Source organism: Hippoglossus hippoglossus, chromosome 5 (assembly GCF_009819705.1).
Source record: "Hippoglossus hippoglossus isolate fHipHip1 chromosome 5, fHipHip1.pri, whole genome shotgun sequence".
In the NCBI taxonomy this organism is placed as follows: Eukaryota; Metazoa; Chordata; class Actinopteri; order Pleuronectiformes; family Pleuronectidae; genus Hippoglossus; species Hippoglossus hippoglossus.
The window spans coordinates 16,079,599-16,107,579 of NC_047155.1; the positions used below are offsets into that span (position 1 = coordinate 16,079,599).

Below are 27,981 nucleotides of genomic sequence, written 5' to 3' on the forward strand. Positions count from 1 at the left end.
ATGTTAACACTGTGCGGGGAAGAAAGGAGGTGGGATTACCTGGAAATGGCGGTATCGATCAGGGTTTGCCTCAGGAGAGAGCTGGTCTCCCCCCCCCCCCCCCCCCCCCCCCCCCCCCCCCCCCACCAGGGGTGGCTACGCATGTGTTGGAAGGAATCTGCACAAAGAGCCGGGCCACAAACACCACCTGAGACTGTGTGTGTCTGTGACAAAAGGATTCATTTTTTAAAGACCTCTCTAACGATCATGATCTGCTTGTTTGTGTGCGCTCCTGCACCCTGTTTCTTTCTCTGTGGAACATTTTGAGTCCTGGATGTTAAAATGTATTAGGCCTTTTCTCAGGCCCCTGCTCGAAAATGACGTGCCTAAAATGAAATGTGTATAACTCTACAACTACAGGGTCTATGTGAAGGATCTTGGTATCTGTATAAAGGTAACACAGTGTAAATGAAGAAGGAACACAAAATAAATGAAAGATTTACAATTTAAGATTGAATATCCCCTTTAAATCATGCAGATGAATCCTGTAACCTCTAGCAATCCATAGCACAATGATCGAATATTATCTGTGAATTTAAGGCAACTGTTGGGCCTTGGTGGAGGTATGCGCTTTACTGAGTGCCTTTTTAGTTTATGTGGTTTGAGATTTTAAAGAGTCAGGCTTGGGCTTAGATTAAGGTTTGATTTTGGATTGTTTCATAGTTTTCTTATTTTTTCCACCCATTGCAACCCTTTTACTTTTTTCTTATTTGGGTTTATGTTCAGTTATAGGAAACGTGAATCAATTAAGCAGCTAAGATGGTGTTAGCGTATTTTTTGAGTATACATTTCTAAATATTTATTATACAGCCAAATTTGATTAATATTCACATTACACGTGATGCTTGGACAACTACCCAGCGCTACAGACTCTGATTCTATGGCAGGTTGTATCTGATTACCCACCATGCATTTACACTTGTGCTCATTACACAATGAAGTGTTGGGATATCAAAGCTATTAATACGGATCAGACCCAGAGAGGATGTGGGACCCGGCCGTCCTCTCAGCCCAGTGTTGTCTCACTGTCACGCTGCTGCTGGTCTGTCTGCTGGTCTGGCTCAGAAGGAAAACTCAAGGTGCAGGTAAATGCTGTGGATATGTGTGATGGACCCATTCTGTCTCTGTTTCAGTCAGTGGCTTTTCTTTACATTTGCATCAGCATCACTTTTGGAAACTTTTTAAATGTAATATTTTATAAATTATGTCATAAAGGCCTGCTGTGTATTTATCAGGTAAAAAATACTCAAGCATGACATGTTTTGGCATTCAGTCCAATAGGGGATGACTGTGCAGTTTCACAGTAATGGCGGTGCAGACATCTTGAGTCTATTTAAAGACGCCTCCAATAGGCTGCGTTCAAGAGACGAGCCTTCGTCTCTCACTGATTCTTTCTTTTTCATCTTTAATCAATTTCCATGGCCGTCAATATAAATAATTCACATTCTTAACCATGACTCCTATTCATTTTCTATTTCATTGGCCACAGTATCAATGTTAAGCTTTATAGTTCTAATTTAATATGCAGAGAAAATACAAGAATGGTGATCATTAATGTTTTCACTTGCAAAATGGGCCGAAGAGACAGAGCTGAGGAATAATGCTGGAGCAGCATCTTTTGTGGAAAAGGGTTTATCATGTGAGTGAGCAGCCCCCTTGTACACTGCAGTGAGTGATGGAGCTTTGTTTTCTACAAGAACAGCTGATGATGCAGTTGTACAGGAAGGTCTGTGTGGAGCATATGTATGGTACAGCTGAGGTCTTATCACAGTCTGTATTATCCTGTATCATTCTACCTCCTCAGGTGGTGATGACCTGTCAGCGTCTGAGACTAAGATGTCCTGCAGCTCTGATCCAGCAGTAGGCGCTGGTAAGCCAGATTGAAATGAAAGGACTGTCTCCATTAGTGTACAGTAGTGACGAATGAAGACCTGAAATTCAGCTGCAGTAGCAGTATCTGCTGTTCCGATATGCAGTGAATAACATGACAACTGCATCTCTGATGTTCCACAAAACTTTAATGTTAAAAGTTATTTTCAATAAGACAAAGAAACCGAACAACTGAACAGGGACAGTACGGAGAAAATAACATCAGTGTCCTGGAGAATTCAGTTCAGAATTTGTGGCGTATAACTTGACCTGCAGCAGTTACACACATGGGCAAAACTTTTTAAACTTAATATACATGATAAATATATTGGTTATATTTTCATTTTTGACATTTGTGTGCTGATTAATGTGAAAGAATACATCCACATTCAGAGTTGTAGAAGATGAAATATGTAAAATTACAGAGAGTATGAATGGATTAATAAGATTAATAAGAGATGAATACTTTTAATAGGCACTGCATACGTGCGTGTGTTTCTGTGTGTGTGTGTGTGTGTGTGTGTGTGTGTGTGTGTGTGTGTGTGTGTGTGTGTGTGTGTGTGTGTGTGTGTGTGTGTGTGTGTGTGTGTGTTTAGTGCTAGAGTGCAACTATGTGTGCCTCAGTGTCTGCCAAGAGGATAGTTGAGCTGGACACCCACTGCCATTACTTTCCATAACAGGCAGACTGCATTAGAGGTTGAGGCTCCTTGTGCTCCACACAGTTGAGCAGGGTGGCAGGGATTTTTACACTCAAGGCATCTTTCCCTCAGCCAGCTTCAAGTCCGGCACCATGGCACAACCAGCTCCCGTTCACCCCACCAAGATGGGAGTGGGTCGGGCGATTGCCGTGCTGACCTCGGGAGGCGATGCCCAGGGTGAGTAGAGGATTTCTAGTGTGGCATGGGCAGTGTGGAGTGCCATGTGCCACGTGTCTGTTGTTTGTTTGATACGGCAGGTGGTTGAGAGTATTTGGTGATTAATTAATAACTCTACAGGAGTGTTTAATGAAAGATAATAAGTAGTAGTTAAGTTGTAAAATGAGAGAAGGCCAAGAAAGGCCTAGAAATAGAGTAGAGTCGAAAATGTCGATGTCTCTTCATTGATTGCCTTAGACACAGGCTATACTCCACACAGTGTGTCAGCTTAGCTTGAAACTTGTTTAAAGTATAATATAGCCTGTAATAACATCTCTTTATGTACTAGAAAAGTCTAACTAGCTAGGTACCCATCTGAAATCCTAGCATAACTTATAGAAAAGGGCAGCACAACCTCCCTTATTCCAAGCTGCTCGGAACACAGCGTGAGACAGATGCTCCTCTGACCTTTACCTTGACGAGGACCAAATCTCCACGGCAACCTTTAGGATGTGTCAGTGACCCCACACCAGCCTGTAGTGTGAATGTGTGAAACACTGACTGCTCCATCTGCCTGTTTCTCTACCTATCTTAACTTTACGAGACCTTAGTGGAAGCGTGTGCATGCCAAACAGGCTAACCTTCACCCTTCTTCTTTTTCACCCTTAATCTTCATAATCACAGCCTTGCCTTTTTAGTCATCTTGATATCTTCCTTGATTTAGTCCAACTTTCTGTCTCCTTCCCTCCCTCCTGTCTCTCTCACACTGTATCTGTTATGAGGGCTAATTTTAGAGGAGTGACCTTTCTGTCATGTGTTTGTAAAGTGGAGCGGTAGTGAGTGAGCAGGCCGACCTTACTCCACCTTTCTCTCCTCTCCTCCTTTAAACTGTAAGTGGAGATGCTCTTGGCACACCTAATCTATCCAAATCATGTCCTTTAAGTAACCCACCCCCCTGAGTGAAGAGGCCAACTTGCCTTTCCTGAAAAACAGATTGACACCACAACTCTACAGTTATAATCATCCATCTTTGCCTTAAGCTTGTTGTTGTTGTTGTTGCACCATCATCAGCCGTTTTTTTTAAAGTAACAAAATACAAATGTAAGTCAATGATCGAGAGTTGTGCAACATCCATGCAGCACGTTAAAGCTTTGAAGGGCTCTCAAAATAACTCACTCAAGCTAAATGCTACATTGTTTTAACTGTAGTACAGAAAATTCATTTTTTATTTACTCTTTGATAAAAAACAACCAAATGTTTTTGCAGGAATATAAAGCGCAAAACGTCTTACAATAACTATTTTTTTTACCATATTTTTCCAATCACCTGGTTCAGTCAGTCCCACCTTTGTTTCAATCCTATCATAACATGTATATGTAATTACTATGTGCATGCACTTTGCCTACAGGTATGAATGCAGCTGTACGAGCTACAGTTCGAGTTGGACTTTACACTGGAGCCAAGGTTTATTTTGTCCATGAGGTATTATTTTTTTATATAATTGTTATTCTCTTAATATTATTGTGCACAATATCAAAATAAATACAACAGACTGTATGTCTCTGCCTATTTATTGTGGTGCTAAAGTGCTGTATTCAAAATGTTCATCAAAAACGTTATTAACTGTGGAGCTGGTACCAGTGAATGTTCCACACTTCAGTTTGAGGAATTACTTCAAAATCAAATGTACTTTGATCAACAAATCCATTTAGCATTATCCCATTGACAAACATCACCAAATCCCATTTCCAACATACACTGAACTGAAATAGCAACATGTGTCACAGTAAAAATAGTACTTCTTCCAATCAATGCTCTTTCAAAGAGTTGATTTTGTGTTGTGTGTTTGTTTGTTGCCAGGGTTACCAGGGTCTGGTGGATGGAGGTGATAATATCCGCCTTGCTACTTGGGAGAGTGTGTCGATGATGCTGCAGCTGGTGAGAACAAGCATGAGGATGCAAAAGCATATTTATAAAACAGCATTTTTCTTATTGCTACTGTTTTCCCGATCACTGTCCAAACTATAATAAGTGGGATGGATGTGTGTGTAACTTTAGCAGCTCTGGCTTCTACTTTACAGTTCTGTAGGTCAAGTGGTCATTTAAATGTCAAGGGTTCATTAAATAGCAAGACTCACTGCATCTTAGCCATGAGCACTAGGGTTTCATGACCTTACCCCTTGTCCTTATATGCCTCCCGATGAATCATGTCTGGGAATGCAACCTTTCCTCCTTGCCCGACCTTAGGGTGGGACTGTGATTGGTAGCGCCCGCTGCATGGATTTCCGCAACAAGGAGGGCCGCACCAAGGCTGCCTGCAACTTAGTCAAGCTGGGCATCACCAACCTGTGTGTGATTGGTGGCGATGGCAGTCTGACGGGCGCCAACCAGTTCAAAACAGAGTGGAGTGAGCTGCTGGTCGATCTGGTCAAAGCCGGTGAGAGTCATGGCCATGAAATACACCAATCTAAACAAGACAACCTATGTATACAAGAGAAACTAGAATGTCATTCAGTAGAGCGTATCCCACCGCCAAGGCCTAACAGTCCCCTTAAATTCAATCAAGCTGCACCACATTGCACACACTCAGCATTCTCCCAAGTGTAACTCATTCCCAGCATAGTCTACTACATCATTATGGTTGAGGCTCAGGGGTGGCCTCTTCTGAATTCGTTGTGATTGGATCAGTGGATCAATTCCCCTTTAATCACTGATTCCTTTAAAAATATAAAAAAGAACGTGAACATGTAACACGTGTAAATGTACCTGAATATAAATCTACTGCAGAGTTAAGTACAGATACATGAATAATGTACTTAAGTACAGTAACAAAGAAAATGTACTTTGTTACATCCCACCACTGCTTGCAATGTTAAAGAAAGTGTTGTTTTTTTTTAAATCCCTTTGTCCAGATCTCACACCAAAATTGAATGTCCCCTCCTTTGACCAAGTTTCATGGAAATTGGCTCCGTAGTTTATGCGTAATCCGACTGAAAAACCAACCCAAGAGCAGGGTTGACACCATAACCTTGTGCTCTTCCACATCTGCTGTTTCATTTAACCCTGTTGGTGAAATAGTGCATTTAATCTTCACTCAGGTAAGATCACAGCCAACGAGGCCAAGTGTTCCTCTCACCTCAACATCGTCGGCATGGTGGGCTCCATTGACAATGACTTCTGTGGCACCGACATGACCATTGGCACGGACTCTGCCCTGCATCGCATCATAGAGATAGTGGATGCCATCACCACCACAGCACAGAGGTACTAATGTTACTGTAAAAGTTATTCACTTACATGAATGACAGACCTGCTGTGGCAGTTTAAGATCGTTGACTTGAAATGTGTCATTCTGCAGTCACCAGAGGACTTTCATCCTGGAGGTGATGGGCAGATACTGTGGGTGAGTACAGCCTGTGTGCATGTTGTGTGGCACGGGGGTGAAGTGGCCACAAAGCTCTGTAAACGGGTAGTTGTAACATGATGGATACTGATGCTTAATGTGTAAAGTGCTGGTTGTACACTACATACAAAAAACGGTTGGGACTGTGGTACACAGGACACTCTCGAGGGATATCTGGTGAAATAAACCAGGGCGGAGCAGACAAAGTAAGAATGTAAAACAAAGACACACAACGTTGGTATCTTCTAAGTAAAACAGTAAATAACAGAAAAAGTCCAAATAAAAGGAAATTGCAACTTTAACCCAAAATCTCAAATTGAAACCTTAATTCCAAACAAGTTTTATGTTCAAACAGTGAGTCTCCAATCTGTTGATTCTATAGCTCCTCTCAGGGGCAGATCCTCTCTGAGGATGAAATAGTTAATGTTCCTCTTCTTCACATTCTACAGATATGCTAGCTGCTCTATGAGGATGTGGGGTTGTACTTTGACACACAACACTTTGAGCTAAATGCTGAGAGTTTATCTTATCATAAAATATGCTAATTGGCAGCTAAGGCTGATGAGAATAGTATGGGTTTTGCAGGTTTTATCTTTGGTATCATTAACCAAAATACAGGAAAATGTGGTTGTTTGTGCGATAACTGGTCCTGAAAGGCTTATTTGACCTAAATCAAATTGTAATATGCTGTATAAAAAATGACCCAAGATCACATTAAATAGTTTAAAAGGTCATTACTCAGAGTCTAATTTTCAAAAAGCATTTATCGCCCGTCTGATGACCTTTTACCTGCAGTTACCTGGCTTTAGTGACAGCTCTGGCCTGTGGCGCTGACTGGGTGTTCATCCCTGAGATGCCTCCAGATGATGGATGGGAGGAGCATCTCTGCAGGAGACTGACAGAAGTACACGTTTTATCCTGCATCATCCTCAGAGACTAACTTTAATCTGGCTTTTTTAAAAGTCTGCCTGTTGATTCTAAAGCTGTTCTCTGTCCCTCTCAGCAAAGAGGTCGCGGCTCCCGTTTGAACGTCATCATTGTGGCAGAGGGAGCGATGGACCGCAGTGGAAAGCCTATTACCTGTGAGCTTGTCAAAAATGTGAGTGAAGACAGTGCTCCAACATACTGTACTAAAACATAGGATATACTCTTGTTACAAGAGGAATGCTGCTCATAAATGATCTGTCTGTCCAGCTGGTATCAGAGAGGCTCGGCTTCGACACTCGTACGACCATCCTGGGGCACGTACAAAGAGGTGGAACCCCCTCTGCCTTTGACAGGATCTTGGTAATACCTCATTTTTCTCATATGTAAACTCAGCAGTGGGTCTCATCTCTGTTCCATCAACCAAACATACATCTATGAGCTTCTCTGAGTGCCAACGTGCTCTCTCTCATGCCTTGACATCATCCAGGCGAGCAGGATGGGAGTAGAGGCCGTGATGGCTCTGCTGGAGGCCGCACCAGACACTCCTGCATGTGTGGTCAGCTTGTCTGGGAACATGGCTGTCAGGCTGCCTCTCATGGAGTGTGTGCAAGTGGTGAGTCCATTATTTTTCCATACTGTACACAAAAAAACCTGCTTCTACGGTTTATACAAAATGAGCTAAATTATTAACATATGTTTAGTATTTTGTTCATTTTCTGATTTAATCCTCTGTTTCCTTTTTGTCTTTTGATCAACTTCAGACTAAAGACGTCACCGTAGCCATGTCTGAAGGGAGGTTTGACGATGCTGTGAAGCTCAGGGGAAAGTGAGGCATGCACGGTTGTGTTATCATTTCAAATTCTCATGTGTTGCATTAAGTCTCACTTGTCTGTACATTTCTCACTTCTCACAACAGGAGCTTTGAAAACAACTGGAACACTTATCAAATGTTGGCTCATCTGCACCCCCCAGACACAAAGGTGAGGAAGTGCAGTTGTGCCACATACATAAACTGTCTCTGAGTCAGAAAATCAATACTTTTGTTTTGACAAGTGTCTCTGCAAATCTGACCGTGTCAGAGTAATATCAACATCGCCATCTTGAACGTGGGCGCTCCGTGTGCTGGGATGAATGCTGCAGTCCGTTCAGCTGTCAGGATCGGGCTTCTGCAGGGCCACCAGATGTTGGCAGTGCACGATGGATTCGATGGCTTGGCTCATGGGAAGGTAAATTCTAGTTATGCACACATATAAACAAGAAAGCTTTTACTCTCATGATAAACAGCTTTACCCTGTCGGTGCATGTCTATACAATTGGAAGAGACTGATCCGCTGTCTCTGCTCAGATTGAGACCATTGGTTGGTCTGGAGTGGGAGGATGGACAGGAAAGGGGGGCTCCAATCTGGGAACTAAGAGGTGAGACTTCAATTACATTACATGTTTCAGTTTTTTTTTTTTAAATGTACATTGACTTTTATCTTAATGTAACATGGAGCAGGTTATTCAGTGTGTTTCCCTTTCATAAAGATCCCTGCCACACATGTTCATGGAGGAGATCAGTCTGAGCATCACTAAGTTCAACATTCATGCTCTAATCATTATTGGAGGCTTTGAGGTGAGCAGCAAGTATATGAAGGTTTTGCTTGTGTATTGACGCTATTAAAGTCAGTACACACAAATGCAACATGTAAAACATACGATGAAAGTCATTTGTACTAATTTTGTCCTTTGTTCCCCATCAGGCGTTTGTTGGAGGTCTGGAGATGGTGCAGGCTCGAGAGAAGTATGAGGAGCTGTGCATTCCCCTTGTCGTCGTTCCTGCTACTGTCTCCAACAATGTTCCTGGATCTGACTTCAGTGTCGGAGCTGACACTGCCCTCAACACCATAACCATGGTAAAACTCTTAAAAACAAACACTTAACAATCTAACCCAGGATTATACAAGTCCTGCTCACGACAATTTATTCATCTTCTCTCTGTTTCTTTTCTCTTTGTTCTCGTTCTCCTTTTCAGACATGTGACAGGATCAAACAATCGGCTGCCGGCACCAAGAGGAGAGTGTTTATAATTGAGACTATGGGAGGCTACTGTGGCTACCTGGCAACCATGGCTGGCCTGGCATCTGGGGCTGACGCTGCCTACATCTATGAGGAGCCTTTCAACATCCATGAACTAGAGGTCTGAGCTTATGACTGCATAAAAGGAAGTACCTCTGTGAGGGACGCATGGAGGGATGGAGGGATGGATGGACATTTCTAAACTCTGTGGTCTAACAGCTGCTTTTTTTTGTAGTTGAACGTGGATCATCTGGTGGAGAAGATGAAGACCACTGTGAAGAGAGGACTGATTCTTAGGTTTGCATCGTTTCTGGTCTGAACAGAATTAACTTTAAACTCTCAGTGGCTTTGTACCTCATTCGATATCCTCCTTGTGTTTCAGAAATGAGAACAGCAATGCTAACTACACCACAGATTTCATCTTCAACCTGTACTCAGAGGAGGGCAAGGGTGTGTTTGACTGCAGAAAGAATGTACTCGGACATATGCAGCAGGTGTGTGTGTGTTCAGAACAGGTCTTTTGTCAGTTTGTGCAGTTACAGACTCATTATTTTAATTCAATAATAACACAATTATAAGAAAAGCTTTTTGTTTTCAGGGTGGAACGCCTAGTCCTTTCGACAGGAATTTTGCCACAAAGATGGGCATCAAGTCTGTCCTTTGGTTGACTGCCAAACTGAAGGAATGCTACAGACATGGTGAGGACATCGCGTTACTAAAAACACACAATGTTGTATACTTCTGGTGTGCTCACCCCTTGCGCTTCCTGAATTGATATGGCTTTGTTTTTAATCTCAACCCTCCAGGTCGCATCTTTGCCAACTCTTCAGATTCAGCTTGTGTGCTGGGCATGAAGAAGAGAAGTTTGGTCTTCCAGCCTCTGACAGAACTTAAAGAACAGACTGACTTTGAGTAAGATCTTATTTTAGTCCATTCTGTTTATTTTCATGTCACTTCTCTATCTCTTGATGTGAAATCGGTCAAAAATTACTTTACTTAAAATATTTTACATAAATCATCCGACACGTCTTGAGGACTTCACTCTTGTTGTTATCATGCTCCTTGCTCTGACACATGTTTTTTTGTTGTTGTTGTTGTTGTTGTTTTTAATCTGCAGACACCGTCTTCCAAAGACACAGTGGTGGTTAAAGCTGAGGCCCATCCTGAAAATTCTGGCCCATTACAAGATCGACCTGGACACCTCTGAAAAGACTGCGATGGAACATGTCATTAAGAAGAGAGGCCTAGTTCCTTAGAAGCCTTTGTTCTCAACCTGACGTCACCCGTCTGTTTTCTTTTTGAAGCAACCCTGTCTTTGAAAAGTGTGATATGAATAAAGACAAGCAAGTCTCACAATAAACACTCTATTTGAACACCTTGAAAACCTGTGGTCCGGTGCATTTTTGGGAAATATTGAAATATTGTACTTTTGCTAATGTATTTAATTTGTATTGTAACTTACTTTTTAGATTCACATTAACAACACAAACAAATCTACAAATTATTATGATAAATATGTTATAAACAATGAATTCTGATGCATTATTACAGGTCATCCTGGATTAAAATTCATGATAAACAGCAGTGGAGCTATTATTATGCCTTAATCTCTATCTATCTATCCATCTATCTATGTATCTATCTATCTATCTATCTATCTATCTATCTATCCATCTATCTATGTATCTATCTATCTATCTATCTATCTATCTATCTATCTATCTATCTATCTATCTATAATAACATTAAAATGGACCCCACCGTATAGCAGTAACATAAAATGATGCTGCATCAGTAATAATCAACATACTCTGAAATGGTTCATTCTGTAACCTTGGTAATTTGCTTTAGGTATTTGAGTTACATATATTTTTATGGAAAAACTGTTGTACTATTAATTGAGCAAAATTAAGGAAGCATAATTTTTACTTGAATTTCCAGCCTGTTGTTTCTGGGAGATATTATGTGAAGCCATGTTTCTGATAAAGATGCAAACGTTTATTTTCTAACATGTTGTTTCAACACACTGGTTTTCAAACGTGGGTCAGTGGTTCTGAACCTGAACGGGCACTCGTACATGGCAAAGAAACTACATTACCCACAGGTCCGTTGAACTTCCGTATAAAACCGGATGTCTTGTCGGATTGGTTAACGGACGCCTTTCAAAAAAGAGTGCGCGAGCCGTGCAGTTGTTGAGGATTTTATTCTTTACATTTTAATAAAGCGGTACAATCTATGTCCGTGTGGATATCGGTTGTCCGTGTTATCTGCTGTGAATAAAGGTTTCTCTACGGAGGGTCTCCCGCTCCAGGTAAGTGGCAGTTAACGCTGCCTGTAGTGAGGTTAGCCGATGTTAACGTTAGCCGACGTCAACGCTAGCTGCCTTCATATCGTGCTGGACGTTGTCGCTGATGTCGTCTGACAGCTGAGCTACTTCGCTTTGTGGAAGCTCAAAGATAAAATGGCTAACTCCTGACTAACGTGTCGTCCACAGCCTGCGACATGAAATGCTTAAAGGTGGACGAGTTCATCAAGCGGACTGCTTCCGTGGAGGAGACGGAGCGTTTGCTCCAGGAGCTCGAGGTTAGCATAACACTCAGTCAACTTTATACAGTCAAAGGTCTTTATTGTCATCGTACTCGAGTACAGTGAAATAATCAGATGCTTCTCTCTCCGAGATAAATCTCTATACAAGTTTAAAAATATAGTATGAAAAACAACAATTGTAGCAGCATCAGCAAATAACTATTTACAGAAGATACAATAGTCTTATTTACAGATAATGCATAAACCGTATTAACACACTTGTAAAAGATAAACTGTTCAATAGCTTTGAAGCGGCTACAGCTAATTTATCACATCTTTAACAACATGAACCACTTGTAATACAAGTTCATGTTGTTTTACTAGTTTAGGACTAAAGTGCTAATTTTAACCAAGGATTAACTACCTCCAGGTAGTCCAATTGTTATATTAGATATTATACATGTTTTCTATACATGTTCTTTCACCTTACTATTAAGTAGAGAATCTAAACCAGCGTTGTTTACATTTTGCAGAATTATGTGAAGAGTAAGCCAGGCCTTCAGGGTCGCACGCTGTGTGACCGGATCATCAGAGCCTGTAACCAGGAACTTGGAGTTGGATGCCCTGACCGGGACCATGTCAGTCTGCTGGTGAAGCTGGTGGAGTGTGCCCTTCATGGCTATGACATTTCTCCAGCACTTATTCCTCAGAGCTGTCCGCTGTACATGGAAAAGATCATTTTCCATATCGTCAAGAAGCTGAGCTCCCTAGAAGCTCACAGCCTGTGCAGCTATGTGTCTGGGTTGGTTTACAGCAGGCTTACTACAGCACAGCAGGTATGTATTACCTTTAACACCGGTGCTCCCATATACACACTGCATGATTGTGTCATTACAATCAGCTTTAACAAGATTTATATGGTCTTTAGGGTGAGGACTACTCTGTTCTTTTGCGGAGCTGTTTCTCGGTGCTCTGGAATGGACTATCTGCTAACAAAGACAAGAAGACCCTAACTCCTCAAGAAAAACTCCACTGCCAGATGCAAGCTCTGAGCTTCCTCCTGTTGTTCGACACAGAAAGTACAACTCCCTCCTTCTCCAAAGCTCCCATATACACAGAGGATGCCATCGCTGAGTTTGAGAGGGCCTCTGGAGCGGTGACCAAAGAGGATGCCTCTTTTCTGCTCCAGGAATTGCGCTTGCTTTTCAACAGATGCCAGACTGGAGGTCAAGGCTGCAAGGGGGAAGGGTCAAAGCAGTTTATTAAGAAATTAAGCGTATATGTGGTTTTTGAAATCCTGCTAGTTGCTGTTCGGGTGCTTTGTAAGGCGGGACACTACGATCTGGCTTCCACCTTCCTGAATGATATTGAGAGAGAGGTCCGAGACGTCTCTGCTGACTGTCAGTGTACAGCTCTGTTGCTTGGCAGGTGGGCTGTAGAAGTTCATTCAACAATGAAGGCTGGTGAGGAGAGTGGCCAGGTTTTGACAAACTGTGCTCGAGCTTTGAGGTCTCTCTCTGCCGACCTGGGAGAACAAGAAGCTCATGCAGTTGTGGAAGGGTGTGGACTTGTGGTGTGGGCTGTCGAGACTGGCCACAACAAGGGATTAAGTGGTCCTCTGCTCCTGGCTTGGTTTTCATTCCTGGAGGAGTATCAAGAGCAGATATTAAAAATGTTGAAAAAGGTGAGGATAGTTACTTACCAGTAAAATGATACCATTGTATTATTCTCTTACACCACCATTTATTTTTTGAGAACTTGTAGAGATTTGTAATTTGTGGCTCCTTTTTATGTTTACAGAATCTGACATGCCAGACTGAGGGCAGCCGACTGCAACAGACCCTTTGTTACAGTATTTACCAAGGCTTTGTATATGCTTATGAGAGCATGCTTGCATCACAGGTGAGGATAACATCTGTCCCATCAGATTTTATGACAGTAATGCTGATGCTAAAAATGGGAATGAAGCGCATGTTTTCACACTTACTTGTTGCAACAGTTTAAATGTTCTTAGATTTAGACTTAAGTTCTGATTTGTGATTTGTTGTTTTAGCTGGAGAACGGTGACATACTGGACCGAGTGCTGCTGTACTGCCAAGCCACAGCTGGGCAGATGATGACTGAGGTGCGCAAGCTGCCAAGTGACAGTCTTCACATCAAAGCAGGTGGTTGTACTCTACTTTATTAATCTTGTTGGGTCATATTCAAGGTTCTGGAATGCTCCCATTAATTGCTAGTTACACTTAAAATATAGACATTTAATGTGTTTCATTTTTTCATTTGTGCTCGCTATGTGTATTGCAGTGATAGCTGTGAGCAACTTAGTGTGTGGATTGTACAACCGACGTCTCTATGACCAGGCCTTCACGCTAGTTGAGATCCTCTGCAAGGATCTTTGCAAGAGTTGCCCCGTCTCACTCTCTGTTGATCGGGTAAACTCCTTAATCATGTTTTTGACCTATTGTGCATCACATTTCACAGCATATCATGTCTTAACTTGAAGAGTACTCACTAGAGTTGATACCTCTGCAAAGGCCCAACAGTCCCCTTATGAAACCACATATAAATTCACACATCCTGATTTTGAATTTTGGATCTGCACCAAATTGCACTAACTCATAACTATCAACCCCCTAAAAATGCCTAATTTTTTTGTTTTCAAGATCTATGAATTATTATTATTGTAATCCTGCTAACCAACAAACAAACACAGATGAAAACATAACTGCCTTGGCAGAGGTAACTAATTCTAGAATATTCTTGGAGAGAAGCAAACCAAAATGATTATAGTCATTGTTTTCACCACTTTTAATTCTTAATGGCGATTATTATCATCATCTAGTTGTGCCGACCCTTCATGCTGGCTGTGCAGACTTCTCGGCGGGCTGGACAATTGGAGCGAGCACTCGACTGGGTGATTCTGTGGCTGAAAGCCCTGGGGGATAACATTCCCACTCATATGGCTGAACCAGTCTCCCTGTGGGTGAAAACCAAGACTGATGCAGCACGTAACTCTGAGGAGGACATCAGACTCAGGTACGGATAGGGGGGGGAATCTCTTGGCACCACACAAGTTCGATTCCAATCTCCACATTGATTTGACATTGGTTCAGTTTAGACTTGTGTGCTGCATCTTCAGCCTTTACTGTATCAGGGTACAAACAAAGTAAACGTCAGTACTGTTCAGGTCCTAGAAGCGATTCATTTCCCCACCTCTAGAATATGTGGTAATGTACAGTATTAAAATTAAAGTCTGCAAATAATTCCTGACCAGATATGTAATAGCTAGGTCCTCTGTTGTGTTAAAAGTTAGGTTTTTGAATTTTAGTTTTATTCATAAGTAGGGAAACTTACAAGTGTTTGCTTGTCCTTTAACAGGACGTTACGTGATGGTTTTGGTCCCGACGTCCCTGATGAGAAAGTGATGCTCTGCCTTTTGGAGGAAGAGCTACGTGCCTATAAGGAGGTGGCAAGTGACACTGCCCAGGAACGTTATAACACACTTTGTGACCTGTTGGACATCTGCCATGAGGAGAGCTCCCACACCCACCTACGTGCTGTCTACCTCTGTGAAATGGCCCAAGTTGTGTGTTTCCAGGATTTCAGTGAACAGACTGATTGGTAGGAGCTTTCGTTGACATCCACATTTACAAGGAATAGTGTTTCTTAACAGAGAAAAATGCATTTGGTTTTCCAGTAGTCAATGTGAATATCAATTTGATGTTATGATCACTGTTAGATTTACGTAACCTGCTGCCTGTTCTTCGTGAATTTGGTGGCATTTGAAAGAAATATACAAACTACCAGACTAGTCTAAAAGAAATAAGCAAGAAATCAAGTGGTTGAAAGAGCTAAACTTAGGAAAACCATAATTTTATGTCAAACTAAATACATGTATTAAACACTGATTTATCCACTAAGTTTATGAAACTAAAGCTGCTAATGCAACTTATGTGTTGAAAGAACTTGCAACAACAATCTTTATTAGTGTGAATGGGGTTTACACAGTAAATGTGAGGGTGAGGTAAATATATTAGACCTGGTACCTGAGCAATGGTTTGGGTACAACCTTGTTTTGTACTGGTAATTGGGAAAGTTATTCTGGACCAAAACTGGAGGAAGCCCACTAACCTCTCACTGTGTTTATTATGTTTCTCTTTAACTACACAGCTCTGCAGTTGATTTTACCCATGAAGCTTTGCGGCTACTGGAAGAAGAATCTGTGACTGCAGAGAACGCTGAAAGACTAAAAGATGACAAGGCCCATGCTTCTCTTTGGCTCTTTGTCTGCACTCTTGAGAAGAATCTTCAGGAGGTTAGCGCTGAATCTCTGCACATATATTCAGGAATCACTGTTTTTGTTTTGTTACATGAATAGGATGTTCAATTGTTGTGTTTAGGTTTTCTAGCTTGTTTGTGTTGTATCAATTATGTCCAAAATCAAAAACAGAGAAAGGCATCTGTACACATATATGCTTTTGTCTCAATGATTAGAATTGTGTCTGGATTAGGTAAACAACTAAAAGATGGATTTAAGTGGTACCTACACTGATGGCAATGCATTGTGTTTTTTGCCAGGCCATTGAGAAGGACATCAAATTGCGCGAGTTGCGTAACCAGAAAAGATGTGTGGCCAATCCCATAGGAACCAATGATTTTGACTATGAAGACAAGCAGAAAACAGAGGACAGCATTCTGCTCTATGAAGGCCTGCATTTCAACCTGGCTGCAGAAAACAGTAGGAACCATTTGTTTCTATACTATGCATTGTCTGACTCTTAATCTAATCACCAGTATCATGGTAAATGTTATACCTGTTATTATGCTCCAGAATTAATCCCCAACATGTACCATTGGACGGTCTAAACTAGATAATTGTTTATCACTTGCTGTCTCACTGTGTAATTAATACACATCATTTTTTTCTTTCTTAAGAATTGTGCCAACCTTTGGAAAGAGCTCTGGGTGAGTGGTCTGCTCTTCTGCAGAGTCCAGATCTGCCTTCTGTCAGGAGCCCCAAACAGACCTGCACCTCCATTGCTCTGGCTGCAGCTCTCTTCAGACTAATGGGAAAGGTAACGATTCAAGATATAAATCTAGATAATCACTTGATTGTTTTTTTGGTTCTCTCTTTAGCTCCAACTAGATTTAGATCTTGTATCAAAGTACCTCACTCACTTCATAAAGCATCACAGATTAGGGATATAGATTTTTGTCTTAAGATAATTTTAATAAATTGACTCATGTCATCATCCTTTCTCCCTAGATGTTGATAAAAATATACACAGATCTATTAAGAATTTAATAAATTTGGTTTTTACTGTACTGTAAAGGTGTGTCAGCTGTATTTCATGATTATATACTGGGGTTAGGTTGTTTTAACTTGTGTTCACTTCATTGGTAATTATAGTATCTGTGTATTAATCAAATGTCTCTCTTCTCTCATGCAGCCTTTAAAGACTTTGGAAGCTTACCAACTCACAATTGGACTTTCACGTCAACTCTCTGACACACATGGTTGTGCCAGCTCCCTCTGTCACTCAGCCAGCCTCCTACTGGATATGGGTGCCCCTGAACTCGCTTTGGTAAGGCAGTTTTGTAAGGGTTATTCTATAATGGGACTGATTTGATTTTATATTTATTTTTCAAGTAAATGAGTATTATTCCCTAATCTAACTTGTGGTTTTAGGCCCAGTTAGAGCAAGCAGAAAAAAGTCTTGCCTCAGAAACCACCAATGAGGGAACTTCTTCCCTCTCTATGCTGCCCCTGCTGTTGAAAGCTCAGTACTACTACAGCACAGGACAGGTAGGTAACACATCTGCTAGCAGCATTTTTTATATTATTGGATTACTGCTGTTTTGCAGCTCAGTTTTGCTCCTCTCCTCTTTGATGATATTTCAGGTGGGTCTTGGAGTGCCTTATCTGTGCGAGGTGCTTAAAGAGGTGAATGAGCAGAGACAGTCGAAAAGTTGGTACCTGCTTCGTGCTCGGGCTCTGCAGACCTGCAGCTCCTACCTCAGTTTGGACACAGCTGCACTGCCACAGGCTGAGCGCGGACGTATCACTGAACATGGTGAGCACAAGAATTTTCTCCACTTTAACAGCTGGCTTTGTATTTGAATTTTCTATATTTTAAAATTCCTATAACTAGGTATTGACCTATGTTTGCCTTTCTCAGGTATAAATAGCCCTGACACTGCTCTGTATGAAGGACTGAAGCTTCTCTGCAGCCTGCTGGTCACTTTAGTGGGGAAAGGCCTGTATGGGTCTCATGGCACCAGCTCGGATGTGCGCTTTATCGACCAAGGTACATTTTTCACACACATTCATTCAACAATTCATAAAAACTAACTTCATTTATTTTATTCTTCTTTTAATGCCCTGAGCTATTTCAGTTCCTCAGTCCCTGACTGTGTCTCTCTCTTGGTCCACGAGCAGGAGATAACCTGGTGCTGAAATGGCAGCTGCTCTCAGAGGTGTTAAACTGCTCCATGAAGATGGTTTCTGTTAGGAGCAGCTGTGGGGCCATCAATGATGCCAGGCTCCAATGCCTAGAAGCTCTTAAACTGGCCATAAAGTTGCAGGCACTCAGCCAGTAAGTACATGAACAGGGTTTATAGGTAAAAATGATTTTGTGAAGCAGGGTCTTAAAGCTAGTTTGTTTGTTAGATTTCAATGTATCACATTTTGAGGAAGCTTTTTGATTGAATTCCTTCCTTTGTCATTACTTTAGATGTGCTGAGCTGCTGGTGATGAAAGCGGAGTTGGAGCTGATGCAGGGGGAGAGAGAAGAAAGTAGTACTGATTTGGAAAATGTCAGAAACCTTCTGGACCTCTGCACAGGTCAGTTTAATGCACAGCTACCACTTCAAATCGTGCTGGGCACTGATTCAATCAATATTTCAGGGACTTTGAGTGGAGTTGTAGAGTGATAATGTCATTATATTGTATTATTGTTTCGGTTTTATTTATTAGGAATGTAAGGCAGTGTTATTGCATCATACTTCATTCATATTGACACTTTGCCACTTTCTTAAGCTGCATAATTGACTTAAGTTTCTTCTCCTCAGATTTCTCTGATCAGGTGCAGAAGACGGAGGTAAAAATCAAACCCCGGAAAGGTCGACCAGCGGCGAAACCTCAGCCTCCTCTACCTTCACCTGAGGATGATTTTAAAGACATCCTGAGCACTAGGTGGATTGCTAAAGAACCTGTAGTAAGGGACGTGACCAGCTCGCCACCTCTCAAGGCCCAACCACGTCGTTGGCTCTCCTCCCTGGCACATGAATCTGACTGTCAGTGCCCCTGCTGCTCGGAGCCCTGTCTGGGCCATGCCACTGCTCGCTGGGCTGCTACACAGGCTGATTTGGTTCTCAAGGTGGAGTCCAATGACCCCAAAGTCAGTCTGAAGCTTCAATGGGCAACATTATCCCGCTGTGAGAGCATCACTGCCAAAGTTGGGGCAAAATTGGCTAAACTCTTCCCTCGCTGTGGCCCCACAAAAGGCTCCTATAAACCCTCCCTGATGCAAGATGTAGTGGGTCGTGTGTACCTTCACATGTCCCTGGCCTGTCTGGAACCAAGGCTCAACAACATTTGTGGTATATGGAAAATACTGAAAGCTGGTTTAGCATTTGTTGATTGCACACCCTCTCCTGTGCTAAGACCTGTGAGAGCTGGCTTAATGGCAACCAAAGCCATAGTGTCATTGATCACCTTGGCTTCCAAAAAGGGTTGCAACCCAGAGGAGCTCTTCTCAAATGCGTGGACTTGGAATGCACCGAAAGACAAAGAGCTGAAATCAGAACAGAAAAATCTACCTACCTTGTCCTTGAATAAAAAGCCTAAAGACTGCCTTAAAATCCCTGATGCTCCTGACAAAACAAAGAAGGCAACAAAGGCCAAGGCTGTCAAGCCCAAGATTCAAGTGATGAGCTCCTCAAGCAGAGGAAAGGATCTGGTTCCCAAGACACCAGTAATGGTTAAGTCAAAGTCTGCTGTTAAGGAGCTCAGCGCTTTCGACTTCAACACATTGGTGCCTACTGTGGCTTGCACTCCTGTTCAAAAAGTGAAACCTCCTGCTTCAGTGAGGAAAGCACCAAGAACTGCCTCGAAGCAACAGTTTTATGTGTATGAAGAGTTTTCACCTTCCCAGCCAGTGCCCGCTGCCCCCAGACGCACCAAGACATCACGTTTTAAGGTATGCATCGAATCAGAGCGAGTTTGTTATTTCAAAAATGTACCGTTTGTGTTTTTATGATAAATATCTTTCTTTTTTGATATTTAATACAGGTGGAGTTTAGTGATGAGAGTGACTCCGAGGCTAATACCCAAGCAGAGGCCAAAGAAAAAACAGACGCCCCTAAAAAGCGAACAACTACCAGAAGAGCTGCCCAAAGTGCTAAAACAGTCCCAGATCCACCTGCAGAGAGCAAACTCCCCAAGAGGCAGGCTAAGGGTAGAAAAACCACTGCAGTGCCGAGGGCCACGTCCTCCGAGGACGACGAAAGTTTGATCCTTCAACCTGCGTCAACAAGAAGAGGTAGAAGCAGAAGGGAGCTGACCAAGACAGAGGTGGAAACGATGGAGGAGCTGGACAAAATGAGGACCATCGAGGAGGAATCTAATGAAGTTCTGGATATGAGCATCGAAGAGCTTAGGACATCAGACACTGAGGACAATGCTGCTTCAAGTAAAGAGATCAGTGTGTATTTTGAAATGTTTAACTTTTCATTCGCAGTTAAGTGGCACTTAAAGTAACATTCACAACAATGATCCCCCTCCAAATTTCTTCCCAGCTCAGTTATTGTAATAATAATCAAAACTGTTCTTAATTATGTATCAGAATATCACAAACAACCTGGGAGGAAATTGGATGATATAGCTAAGTTATTGATTTTAAAACATGAAGGATGCCATGAAATGTCAAGACCAATAATAACAATTCTTATCGGTATCCTGTAAAATGTGGATAAATGCTAGAGTGCTAATCCCGCACTTATCTCTCCCCCAACATAGATTTTGAAATCCTGCGGCGGGATATATGTGGTCGCCTGCCGCGAGATGGTTTGTCTGAGCTGAGGAGCAGTGGTCATCTGAGAGAAGGGCCACAAACCCAACTCCCCTACTCAGACACCAGGCCAGGTGAGTTTACTGTGCAATGTTACTGTGCCTTTATGGTCCAATATCGGATGATGTGTAGTATGTTAACGTACGGAGCGGTGCGGGGTTTGCACTGTCTCCTCACAGCAAGAAGGTGCAAGTTGGGTCTTTTTGTGTTGAGTTTACACCAACTTCCAAACGCATGCAGATTGGGATTAGGTGTGAATCTTAATGTGAATGGTTGTCTCTTTATGTCGGCTTTCTAATACACTGGCAACCTATCAGGGGTGTACCCAGCCTCTTACCCAATGTCAGCTGGGATTGGCTCCAATTCCCCCGCGACCTTCAAAGGATAGGCTGTTACGATAATTAATAGATGCATGTAAAAGTAATGGAATTACAAAAGTGGAATTTATAAATTGTTTTGCAAGATCATGTACATCCATACCTCACATTGCAAATGTCCAGTTTTAAATGAGAATATGTTGTGATATTGCTGACTGTAACAATAACATATCAGATTTTCCTGCCTTTTTTTTATATGTTGCTGGTTTGTAGAGTAAAATTCTTTTTACAGTTCATCACAGATCCTTATCCAGTTCCCTCAATGTTTTTTTCCCCCTCGTTTTTCAGAGAATCTGTCCCTGGAGGATGTTGAGTCGTTGCTCCGCTCAGCCTGGCTGGACCTTCAGCACTTCCCTTCTCCCACTCTCCACCCAACCCTCTGCGCTCTCCTGGCCCTGGCACTGGGGCAGCAGGATCCTGTAACCACAGCACTGCTACACGCCGAGTCCTTTGCCATCACGAGCCGTCATCGCACAATCAGGCATTTAGCCAGTTGTCTCAAGTAAGCACGCACTTGTTGATATGCATAATGGAGCATAATCTGATAACTCAAGAGCAACTTCTTTTACTTGTATGATCACTAGTTGTGTGTCAAAATGACTGAACTCTTCTGTTGCCTTGTATCTAATAGAAAGCTGAAAAAGTCGTCCAGTGAACTTGCGGACCAGCTCGATGCTCTGAGTCTAAATGAGCTCAGTTCAACAGAGTCCAAGAGTACTACTGAACAGAGGTTGATTCAGTTGGAGAACATCTTCTCCTTCCCCACTGCTGACTCCTCATCTTTCCCCCAGAACCTCTGCCAAGAGTTTATCCAACAACTTCAACACCTTCCCACAGGTAAAGTTGTAAATTCTGTCTTGGATTCAGTAGCAAAATGGATATATTTTTATTGTAATATTTGATTTGGTCCAGACATGGTTTGCATGTCACTAATGCATTATGAGAAGCTAGTTTATCATTCATCTTACTACTGTAACAATAATTGTACCCTTTATACACCAAATTAGTTCTTGTATGTAGTATTTTAAACACATTTTTTGCAAGCTCACTAGAAAACGGAGTGAAGATGAGCTAAAACTTTATTGATCTACACACCGGGGAAATTCACTTATTACAGCAGCAGGCAGGTCAGAATGAGGTAAACAAGAATAAAGAAATATAAAAAGGACAATAGATTAAAAATAAAGAATTAAAGTTAAATAAAATAATGCTGAGTGTACATTATATACACACAGGATAATTGTATGGGCAAGTAAAAATCTGTTTTGTACATGAGAATAAAATGTTTGTACATGTAAAACAAATGTGCAAAAAGTTGCTTTCTCTTAAAAATAGTGCAAATAGTGTAAGTAACTTGACCAGAGCAACATTTATTTTACATTCCGGATGGTGTGGAAATGAAGGACCTGCGGAAGCGTTCCTTCTTGCACTGTGGGGGGAGCAGTCTGCTGCTAAGGGCCCCCGCGGTATCATGTAGGGGCTGAGAGGTGTTGTCCATGATTGAATTCAGCTAATTAGTAAAAGGTAGAAAGCCACATGCAGCTTAATGATGCAAATCACAGCATTGTGCCAGATATTATGATTGCATCACTGTCGGAGCCAGAGCTGATAAATTCCTGTGACAGATGAAGCATCATTTGACCTGGAAATTAATGTAGATTGCACCCTTACTCACCCAAACGCCAGATCTCAATGGACATTTTTGCTCTGTTTGAAATGGACTTTATTGGGAGTAATTTAATGAGTGTTCACTTTTGGTCTTGCCCATAACTTGAATCTGATTTGTTGACGCTGTCATGCTTAATAAGCTAAGCAAAAACAAAATATAAATTGCATGATATCCTTCCTCTCTGTTGTACAGGGATAACTGTGTGCATGATGTCTGTGCTTGGAGTAAAACCTGGGGAAATGGGCGACAGCATCATACTTTCACGTCTCCAGAAAGGATCTGCACCCGTCACTGTTCATATCTCCACATCTATGCAAAAGGTGATGACAATAGTTTATATAATTTCTAGATGAGTGTTTTATTTTATTTTCCAAACAAGTATTATCTAAGCAAATACAGTTTAAAATCAAGCAAAATTGTAGCCAGAATCAGAAAACAGATAATTATAGTGTGAGCTGTTACTTATGCAGCTGTAGTTGAATTTCAGTGAAATTACAATAATCTGTATATGAGATTCAGTAACGAAAACCAATTCAGTGTCGGAAAATGCTATTATAATATTTGGAACAAGTTTAAGTTTGACTCTTTAATTTTACTCTGTTACAAATTTGCTCTTCACCATCCCAGAAACAAAAATTCAACTTTCTCTGTGTTGTGCAGCGTCCCATTAGTTGGCTCGTGCAGGAGATGGACAGTATTCAGGTGGAACAGAAGGTTGTGAGCTCTGTGTCTGATAAAGCCAAGTGGTGGGAGGGCCGCAGGGCACTTGACTCTCGAGTTGAGGTAAGTGATGAGAAGCCGTGTGGGGGGAAACTCTGGTCTATTTAAACGGTCTAAGCAGTTGTACTTCTTAATTCTTAGTTTTGAGCATAACATGCAGTAAACCAACCAATCATGGGACTTTTCCCATTCCCCGTAAAAGCCGGGTGTGCTTGCACCTGGGTGAATTGATATTATAGTGGTGGATTTGATTATGTAGTGAGGCGAAACAGATCTGCACGTGCAAACCATCTTTTTGAACACACTGTTTACTCAAACCTGAAGTAATGCTTTTTATTACTTCCGCCAATAAGATTGTGTTTTTAAATTTGTTATACGGATTACGCAAAATACTAGATGGATTATAATGAACCTTGGTGGAAGGATGCGTTATAACATTATAATACAATTTTGGTGCGGATCCAGATTAAGGGGTGGATACAAACATTTTTGTCAGTTATTTTAACATTGCGAGATCATTTATGGATCTTGGTGGGAAAAATCACGTATCATTCTAGTTTGGTTGTTTTGACTAAGAAATGTCACTTGAAAGTTCACAGTGATTACTTTATGCTTTTACTTGTCTAAACATATTCACATCTTTCTTCCAGCAACTGTTGAAAGAGATGGAGGGATTGCTCGGATGCTGGAAGAGCTTTCTTCTCCCCCTTTCTTCAGATCCAGAACTTTTCAATCAGGCCCAGCACCTTTGCAAAACCTTGTCTGCTAAAGGAGTGACATGCAGTGAGGAGATGTTGAAGGTGTGTGGGGTTTATTTTGTTTGTTTGTTTTTATTCTGATTCTTTTCACTTGATGGATTCTGGAGCATCAACAGCCGACCTTCCATTCTGACTTGATCTCAATAGCAGCTGGAGCAGGAACAGCAAAACAAACAAACACTGAACTGGTGACTTTTCTTTTAGGCGTTGCTGTCTGCATCTTCTCTGCTGTCTCAAGAAGAATTGCAAAGATTTGCTCTTGGAGTTTCTCCACACTGGCATGCGGAGTGTTGCCAGCTCGTCCATACAGCTCTTTCCCGGCCCTCAGTTAGAGACGAGCCCCGTGGTCATGTTGTTCTGATCCTGGACAAGGTTGGTTATTTCATCTCTACCAAATCCTGTCGTCTGACTTGTACATAAAAGTCAAATAGACCTCTAATGCTCTATTACAATACGTCCCTTGTGGAGCGAAATAGTGTAAAAGTATGGCCATCTGCCCTGTCTCCTTTGCAGTACCTTCAGAAGTTGCCATGGGAGAGCATCTCCATCTTAAAGTCTCACTCTGTCAGTCGGATGCCTTCCCTGCACTCACTGATTGGACTGAGCATTCAGAAAGTGGTAAGATTAAAGTCCACACATGTAATCTGTAGTGTGCAGTAGTAGATATACGTCTCTTACTTAAATCTTTCCCTTCAGAATGACTCTCAATCCGTCCTGACACAAGGTGTGGATACAAAGAAGGCGTTCTATGTGCTAGACCCTGATGCCAATTTAGGAAACTCTCAGGACAGGTTCAAGGAATGGTTTAGCAGGTAAGGCTAACACTCAGAATTAAACAAGGTTGATCTTTTTCACTGCTGTTTCATCCTCAATGATGACATGACTGTTCTGCTTAAAGTAACCCGGACTGGGAAGGTGTGTGTGGGGTTGCTCCTGACTCGGGTCAGCTGGAAGAAGCAGTGGCCAACAAGGATCTGTACATGTGAGTTTGTGATGATCTTATGCATCCTGAAAGAGATGAGACGCAATGGCTACAGTCCACAAACATGTTAATGTTGAGAAATGACATTGTTAATACAGGGCTATGGAAGAATTTAGTGCTTTTGTGAATGTATTGATGCTACCAAATTTTGGGGGAAACACTTGACCAAAATATGCTACACATCAAATGAACAAACTTTGTGGAATAGTTATATAAAGGAAGAAAACTACATACTGATGGGGATTAAAGGGACACCACAGAGGAGATTCAACAAGCACTGTTTTTGTGTTTTAAAGTCCAAATATTCCTGAGCATTTTCCTCCCATATGAAGTGATTGTATGTGATGACCTGTTTAACTTTGCACGTGTGGTCCTTTTAGCTACGTGGGTCACGGAGCAGGCGCTCGGTTCCTCGACGGACAGACGGTCCTGAAGACGCAGATAAGAGCAGCGTCTCTTCTCTTTGGCTGCAGTAGTGCTGCTCTGGCCGTGCGTGGGGACCAGGAGGGACAAGGCATAATCCTCAATTACCTCATTGCAGGCTGGTGAGATATCTGTGTTAATGTGCAGTTGAATAAGGATCAATTGATACATTGTTAACAAATGTTTCTAACAAATGGAGTTGGCGATTTATATCTTGATCTGGTTGACCTACAAACATTAATTCACTGACTTAAATAGTAAATTACTATTTATTTTTTCTCTCTTTAGCCCGTTTGCTTTGGGAAACCTGTGGGATGTGACTGATCGGGACATTGATCGCTTCACCAAAGCTTTGTTGGAGTCCTGGTTCGCTGCTGGACCTGGAGCTCCCCTCCTGGAACACATGGGCCCATCGCGTCAGGCCACAAACCTTAAACACCTGATCGGGGCTGCACCTGTGGCCTACGGTTTACCTGTCTACCTGCAGTAGGTGGGTTGATGAGCCAAAAGCAGGATGTAAACAGTCTCTATGCAGTATTTAAACACACTGCAGAGACAGCTGATCAGTGTCTTGTTTGTGTAGACATGCTACAACAGGGTAAAGCTGTTTATCATGAAAGTTAACGTTTTGTTCTTTGTTTGTGTGTGTGGCAGAAGCCCGATCCTGACAGCTGAACGGACTGCAGCATTCATCCCAGCACACGGAGCTCCCACGTTCAGAACGGCAGTATTGATATTACTCTGACAAATTTGCAGAGACACAAATCTGTTGCAGAGACAACAGATTTGATATTACTGACTCAGAGACAGTTTATGTATGTGGCACAACTGCAGTTCCTCACCTTTGTGTCTGGGGGGTGCAGATGAGCCAGCATTTTGTAAGTGTTCCAGTTGTTTTCAAAGCTCCTGTTGTGAGAAATGTACAGACATGTGAGACTCAATGCAACACATGAGAATTTGAAATTATAACACAACCGTGCATGCCTCACTTTCCCCTGAGCCTCACAGCATCATCAAACCTCCCTTCAGACATGGCTACGGTGACGTCTTTAGTCTGAAGTTGATCAAAAGACAAAAAGGAAACAGAGGATTAAATCAGAAAATGAACAAAATACTAAACATATTTTAAGGACAATAATTTAACTAATTTTGTATAAACTGAAGAAGCTCTATTTTCTTGTACAGTATGGAATAATAATGGACTCACCACTTGCACACACTCCATGAGAGGCAGCCTGACAGCCATGTTCCCAGACAAGCTGACCACACATGCAGGAGTGTCTGGTGCGGCCTCCAGCAGAGCCATCACGGCCTCTACTCCCATCCTGCTCGTCTGGATGATGTCAAGGCATGAGAGAGAGCACGTTGGCACTCAGAGAAGCTCATAGATGTATGTGTGGTTGATGGAACAGAGATGAGACCCACTGCTGAGTTTATATATGAGAAAAATGAAGTATTACCAAGATCCTGTCAAAGGCAGAGGGGGTTCCACCTCTTTGTACGTGCCCCAGGATGGTCGTACGAGTGTCGAAGCCGAGCCTCTCTGATACCAGCTGGACAGACAGATCATTTATGAGCAGCATTCCTCTTGTAACAAGAGTATATCCTATGTTTTAGTACAGTATGTTGGAGCACTGTCTTCACTCGCATGTTTGACAAGCTCACAGGTAATAGGCTTTCCACTGCGGTCCATCGCTCCCTCTGCCACAATGATGACGTTCAAACGGGAGCCGCGACCTCTTTGCTGAGAGGGACAGAGAACAGCTTTAGAATCAACAGGCAGACTTTTAAAAAAGCCAGATTAAAGTTAGTCTCTGAGGATGATGCAGGATAAGACGTGTACTTCTGTCAGTCTCCTGCAGAGATGCTCCTCCCATCCATCATCTGGAGGCATCTCAGGGATGAACACCCAGTCAGCGCCACAGGCCAGAGCTGTCACTAAAGCCAGGTAACTGCGGGTAAAAGGTCATTAGCCCTGAGGCTTTAACTGTGTTTTAAAAGTTTGACTTTGAGTAATGACACTTTTTTTTATAATTTCATGTAAATTTGGCAGAATTTTTTTTTTCAGCATATTCAATTTTGACTTGCCTCTGAGATGGCGTCAAGACAAAAACATGCTTTGACACTTATACAGTAAATACTTCAAAACAAGCTGCTTCACCATGACCTGACTTAAGGTTTCCGCACACAAGCTGGAGAATGTGACTTTAATTTGAATTTCCCTAAAAGTACGATTGTAGTACTGCATTTTCCTTATTTAAATGCCTCTGTTTTTAAACAAATTCTAATGTGTTTTGAATTATTT

The 27,981-nt window shown here is 42.0% G+C and overlaps 3 protein-coding genes across 4 annotated transcripts; 2 read left to right on the top strand and 1 right to left on the bottom strand.

Moving 5' to 3' along the window:
- The first annotated feature begins 1,034 nt into the window (after positions 1 to 1,034).
- LOC117761678 (ATP-dependent 6-phosphofructokinase, muscle type-like) lies at positions 1,035 to 10,515 on the top strand. Of its 2 annotated transcripts, none has more exons than XM_034585777.1 (24): positions 1,035 to 1,124; positions 1,844 to 1,909; positions 2,679 to 2,783; positions 4,171 to 4,244; positions 4,623 to 4,700; positions 5,010 to 5,199; positions 5,861 to 6,026; positions 6,121 to 6,165; positions 6,961 to 7,069; positions 7,169 to 7,261; positions 7,357 to 7,452; positions 7,580 to 7,705; positions 7,854 to 7,918; positions 8,009 to 8,072; positions 8,172 to 8,318; positions 8,438 to 8,508; positions 8,620 to 8,707; positions 8,835 to 8,987; positions 9,107 to 9,271; positions 9,386 to 9,447; positions 9,533 to 9,644; positions 9,749 to 9,848; positions 9,957 to 10,062; positions 10,268 to 10,515. In XM_034585777.1, exons 2-24 carry the CDS (start codon positions 1,876 to 1,878, stop codon positions 10,404 to 10,406), a joined length of 2,388 nt encoding a protein of 795 aa, XP_034441668.1. In that variant the 5' UTR covers positions 1,035 to 1,124; positions 1,844 to 1,875; the 3' UTR covers positions 10,407 to 10,515. The 2 variants fall into 2 exon arrangements, with proteins under 2 accessions (XP_034441668.1, XP_034441669.1); XM_034585778.1 differs by having other exon boundaries at positions 1,101 to 1,118; positions 10,268 to 10,406.
- Positions 10,516 to 11,141: 626 nt separating this feature from the next.
- espl1 (extra spindle pole bodies like 1, separase) lies at positions 11,142 to 26,324 on the top strand. The gene is made up of 32 exons (XM_034586177.1): positions 11,142 to 11,461; positions 11,645 to 11,733; positions 12,210 to 12,512; positions 12,605 to 13,360; positions 13,477 to 13,578; positions 13,730 to 13,841; positions 13,981 to 14,108; positions 14,519 to 14,712; positions 15,055 to 15,297; positions 15,847 to 15,991; positions 16,255 to 16,414; positions 16,612 to 16,751; positions 17,127 to 17,261; positions 17,366 to 17,482; positions 17,579 to 17,750; positions 17,856 to 17,984; positions 18,116 to 18,272; positions 18,411 to 18,520; positions 18,748 to 19,877; positions 19,970 to 20,369; positions 20,696 to 20,821; positions 21,413 to 21,626; positions 21,756 to 21,961; positions 22,986 to 23,113; positions 23,454 to 23,576; positions 24,164 to 24,313; positions 24,476 to 24,643; positions 24,785 to 24,889; positions 24,968 to 25,083; positions 25,170 to 25,253; positions 25,634 to 25,798; positions 25,965 to 26,324. The coding sequence occupies exons 2-32, from the start codon at positions 11,653 to 11,655 to the stop codon at positions 26,164 to 26,166; spliced, it is 6,501 nt and encodes a 2,166-aa protein (XP_034442068.1). The 5' UTR covers positions 11,142 to 11,461; positions 11,645 to 11,652; the 3' UTR covers positions 26,167 to 26,324.
- Positions 26,265 to 27,649, bottom strand: LOC117761234 (ATP-dependent 6-phosphofructokinase, muscle type-like). The gene is made up of 7 exons (XM_034584932.1): positions 27,520 to 27,649; positions 27,325 to 27,420; positions 27,137 to 27,229; positions 26,884 to 27,009; positions 26,666 to 26,730; positions 26,519 to 26,582; positions 26,265 to 26,417 (listed from the first exon to the last, which is right to left on the bottom strand). The coding sequence occupies exons 1-7, from the start codon at positions 27,568 to 27,570 to the stop codon at positions 26,265 to 26,267; spliced, it is 648 nt and encodes a 215-aa protein (XP_034440823.1). The 5' UTR covers positions 27,571 to 27,649.
- Positions 27,650 to 27,981: the final 332 nt, after the last annotated feature.

Bases quoted from the DNA above. Each gene is read 5' to 3' on its own strand.
- LOC117761678 (XM_034585777.1), top strand. From the start codon at position 1,876: ATGTCCTGCAGCTCTGATCCAGCAGTAGGCGCTG. The intron at 7,706-7,853 runs GTGAGTCCATTA...GATCAACTTCAG, and splicing joins TCATGGAGTGTGTGCAAGTG to ACTAAAGACGTCACCGTAGC. The intron at 8,073-8,171 runs GTGAGGAAGTGC...TGACCGTGTCAG, and splicing joins TGCACCCCCCAGACACAAAG to AGTAATATCAACATCGCCAT.
- espl1 (XM_034586177.1), top strand. From the start codon at position 11,653: ATGAAATGCTTAAAGGTGGACGAGTTCATCAAGCGGACTGCTTCCGTG. The intron at 21,627-21,755 runs GTAAGCACGCAC...TGTATCTAATAG, and splicing joins CATTTAGCCAGTTGTCTCAA to AAAGCTGAAAAAGTCGTCCA. The intron at 21,962-22,985 runs GTAAAGTTGTAA...TCTGTTGTACAG, and splicing joins ACTTCAACACCTTCCCACAG to GGATAACTGTGTGCATGATG.
- LOC117761234 (XM_034584932.1), bottom strand. From the start codon at position 27,570: ATGCCTCCAGATGATGGATGGGAGGAGCATCTCTGCAGGAGACTGACA. The intron at 27,421-27,519 runs GTACACGTCTTA...TGTCCCTCTCAG, and splicing joins TCTGCAGGAGACTGACAGAA to CAAAGAGGTCGCGGCTCCCG. The intron at 26,731-26,883 runs GTGAGTCCATTA...GATCAACTTCAG, and splicing joins TCATGGAGTGTGTGCAAGTG to ACTAAAGACGTCACCGTAGC.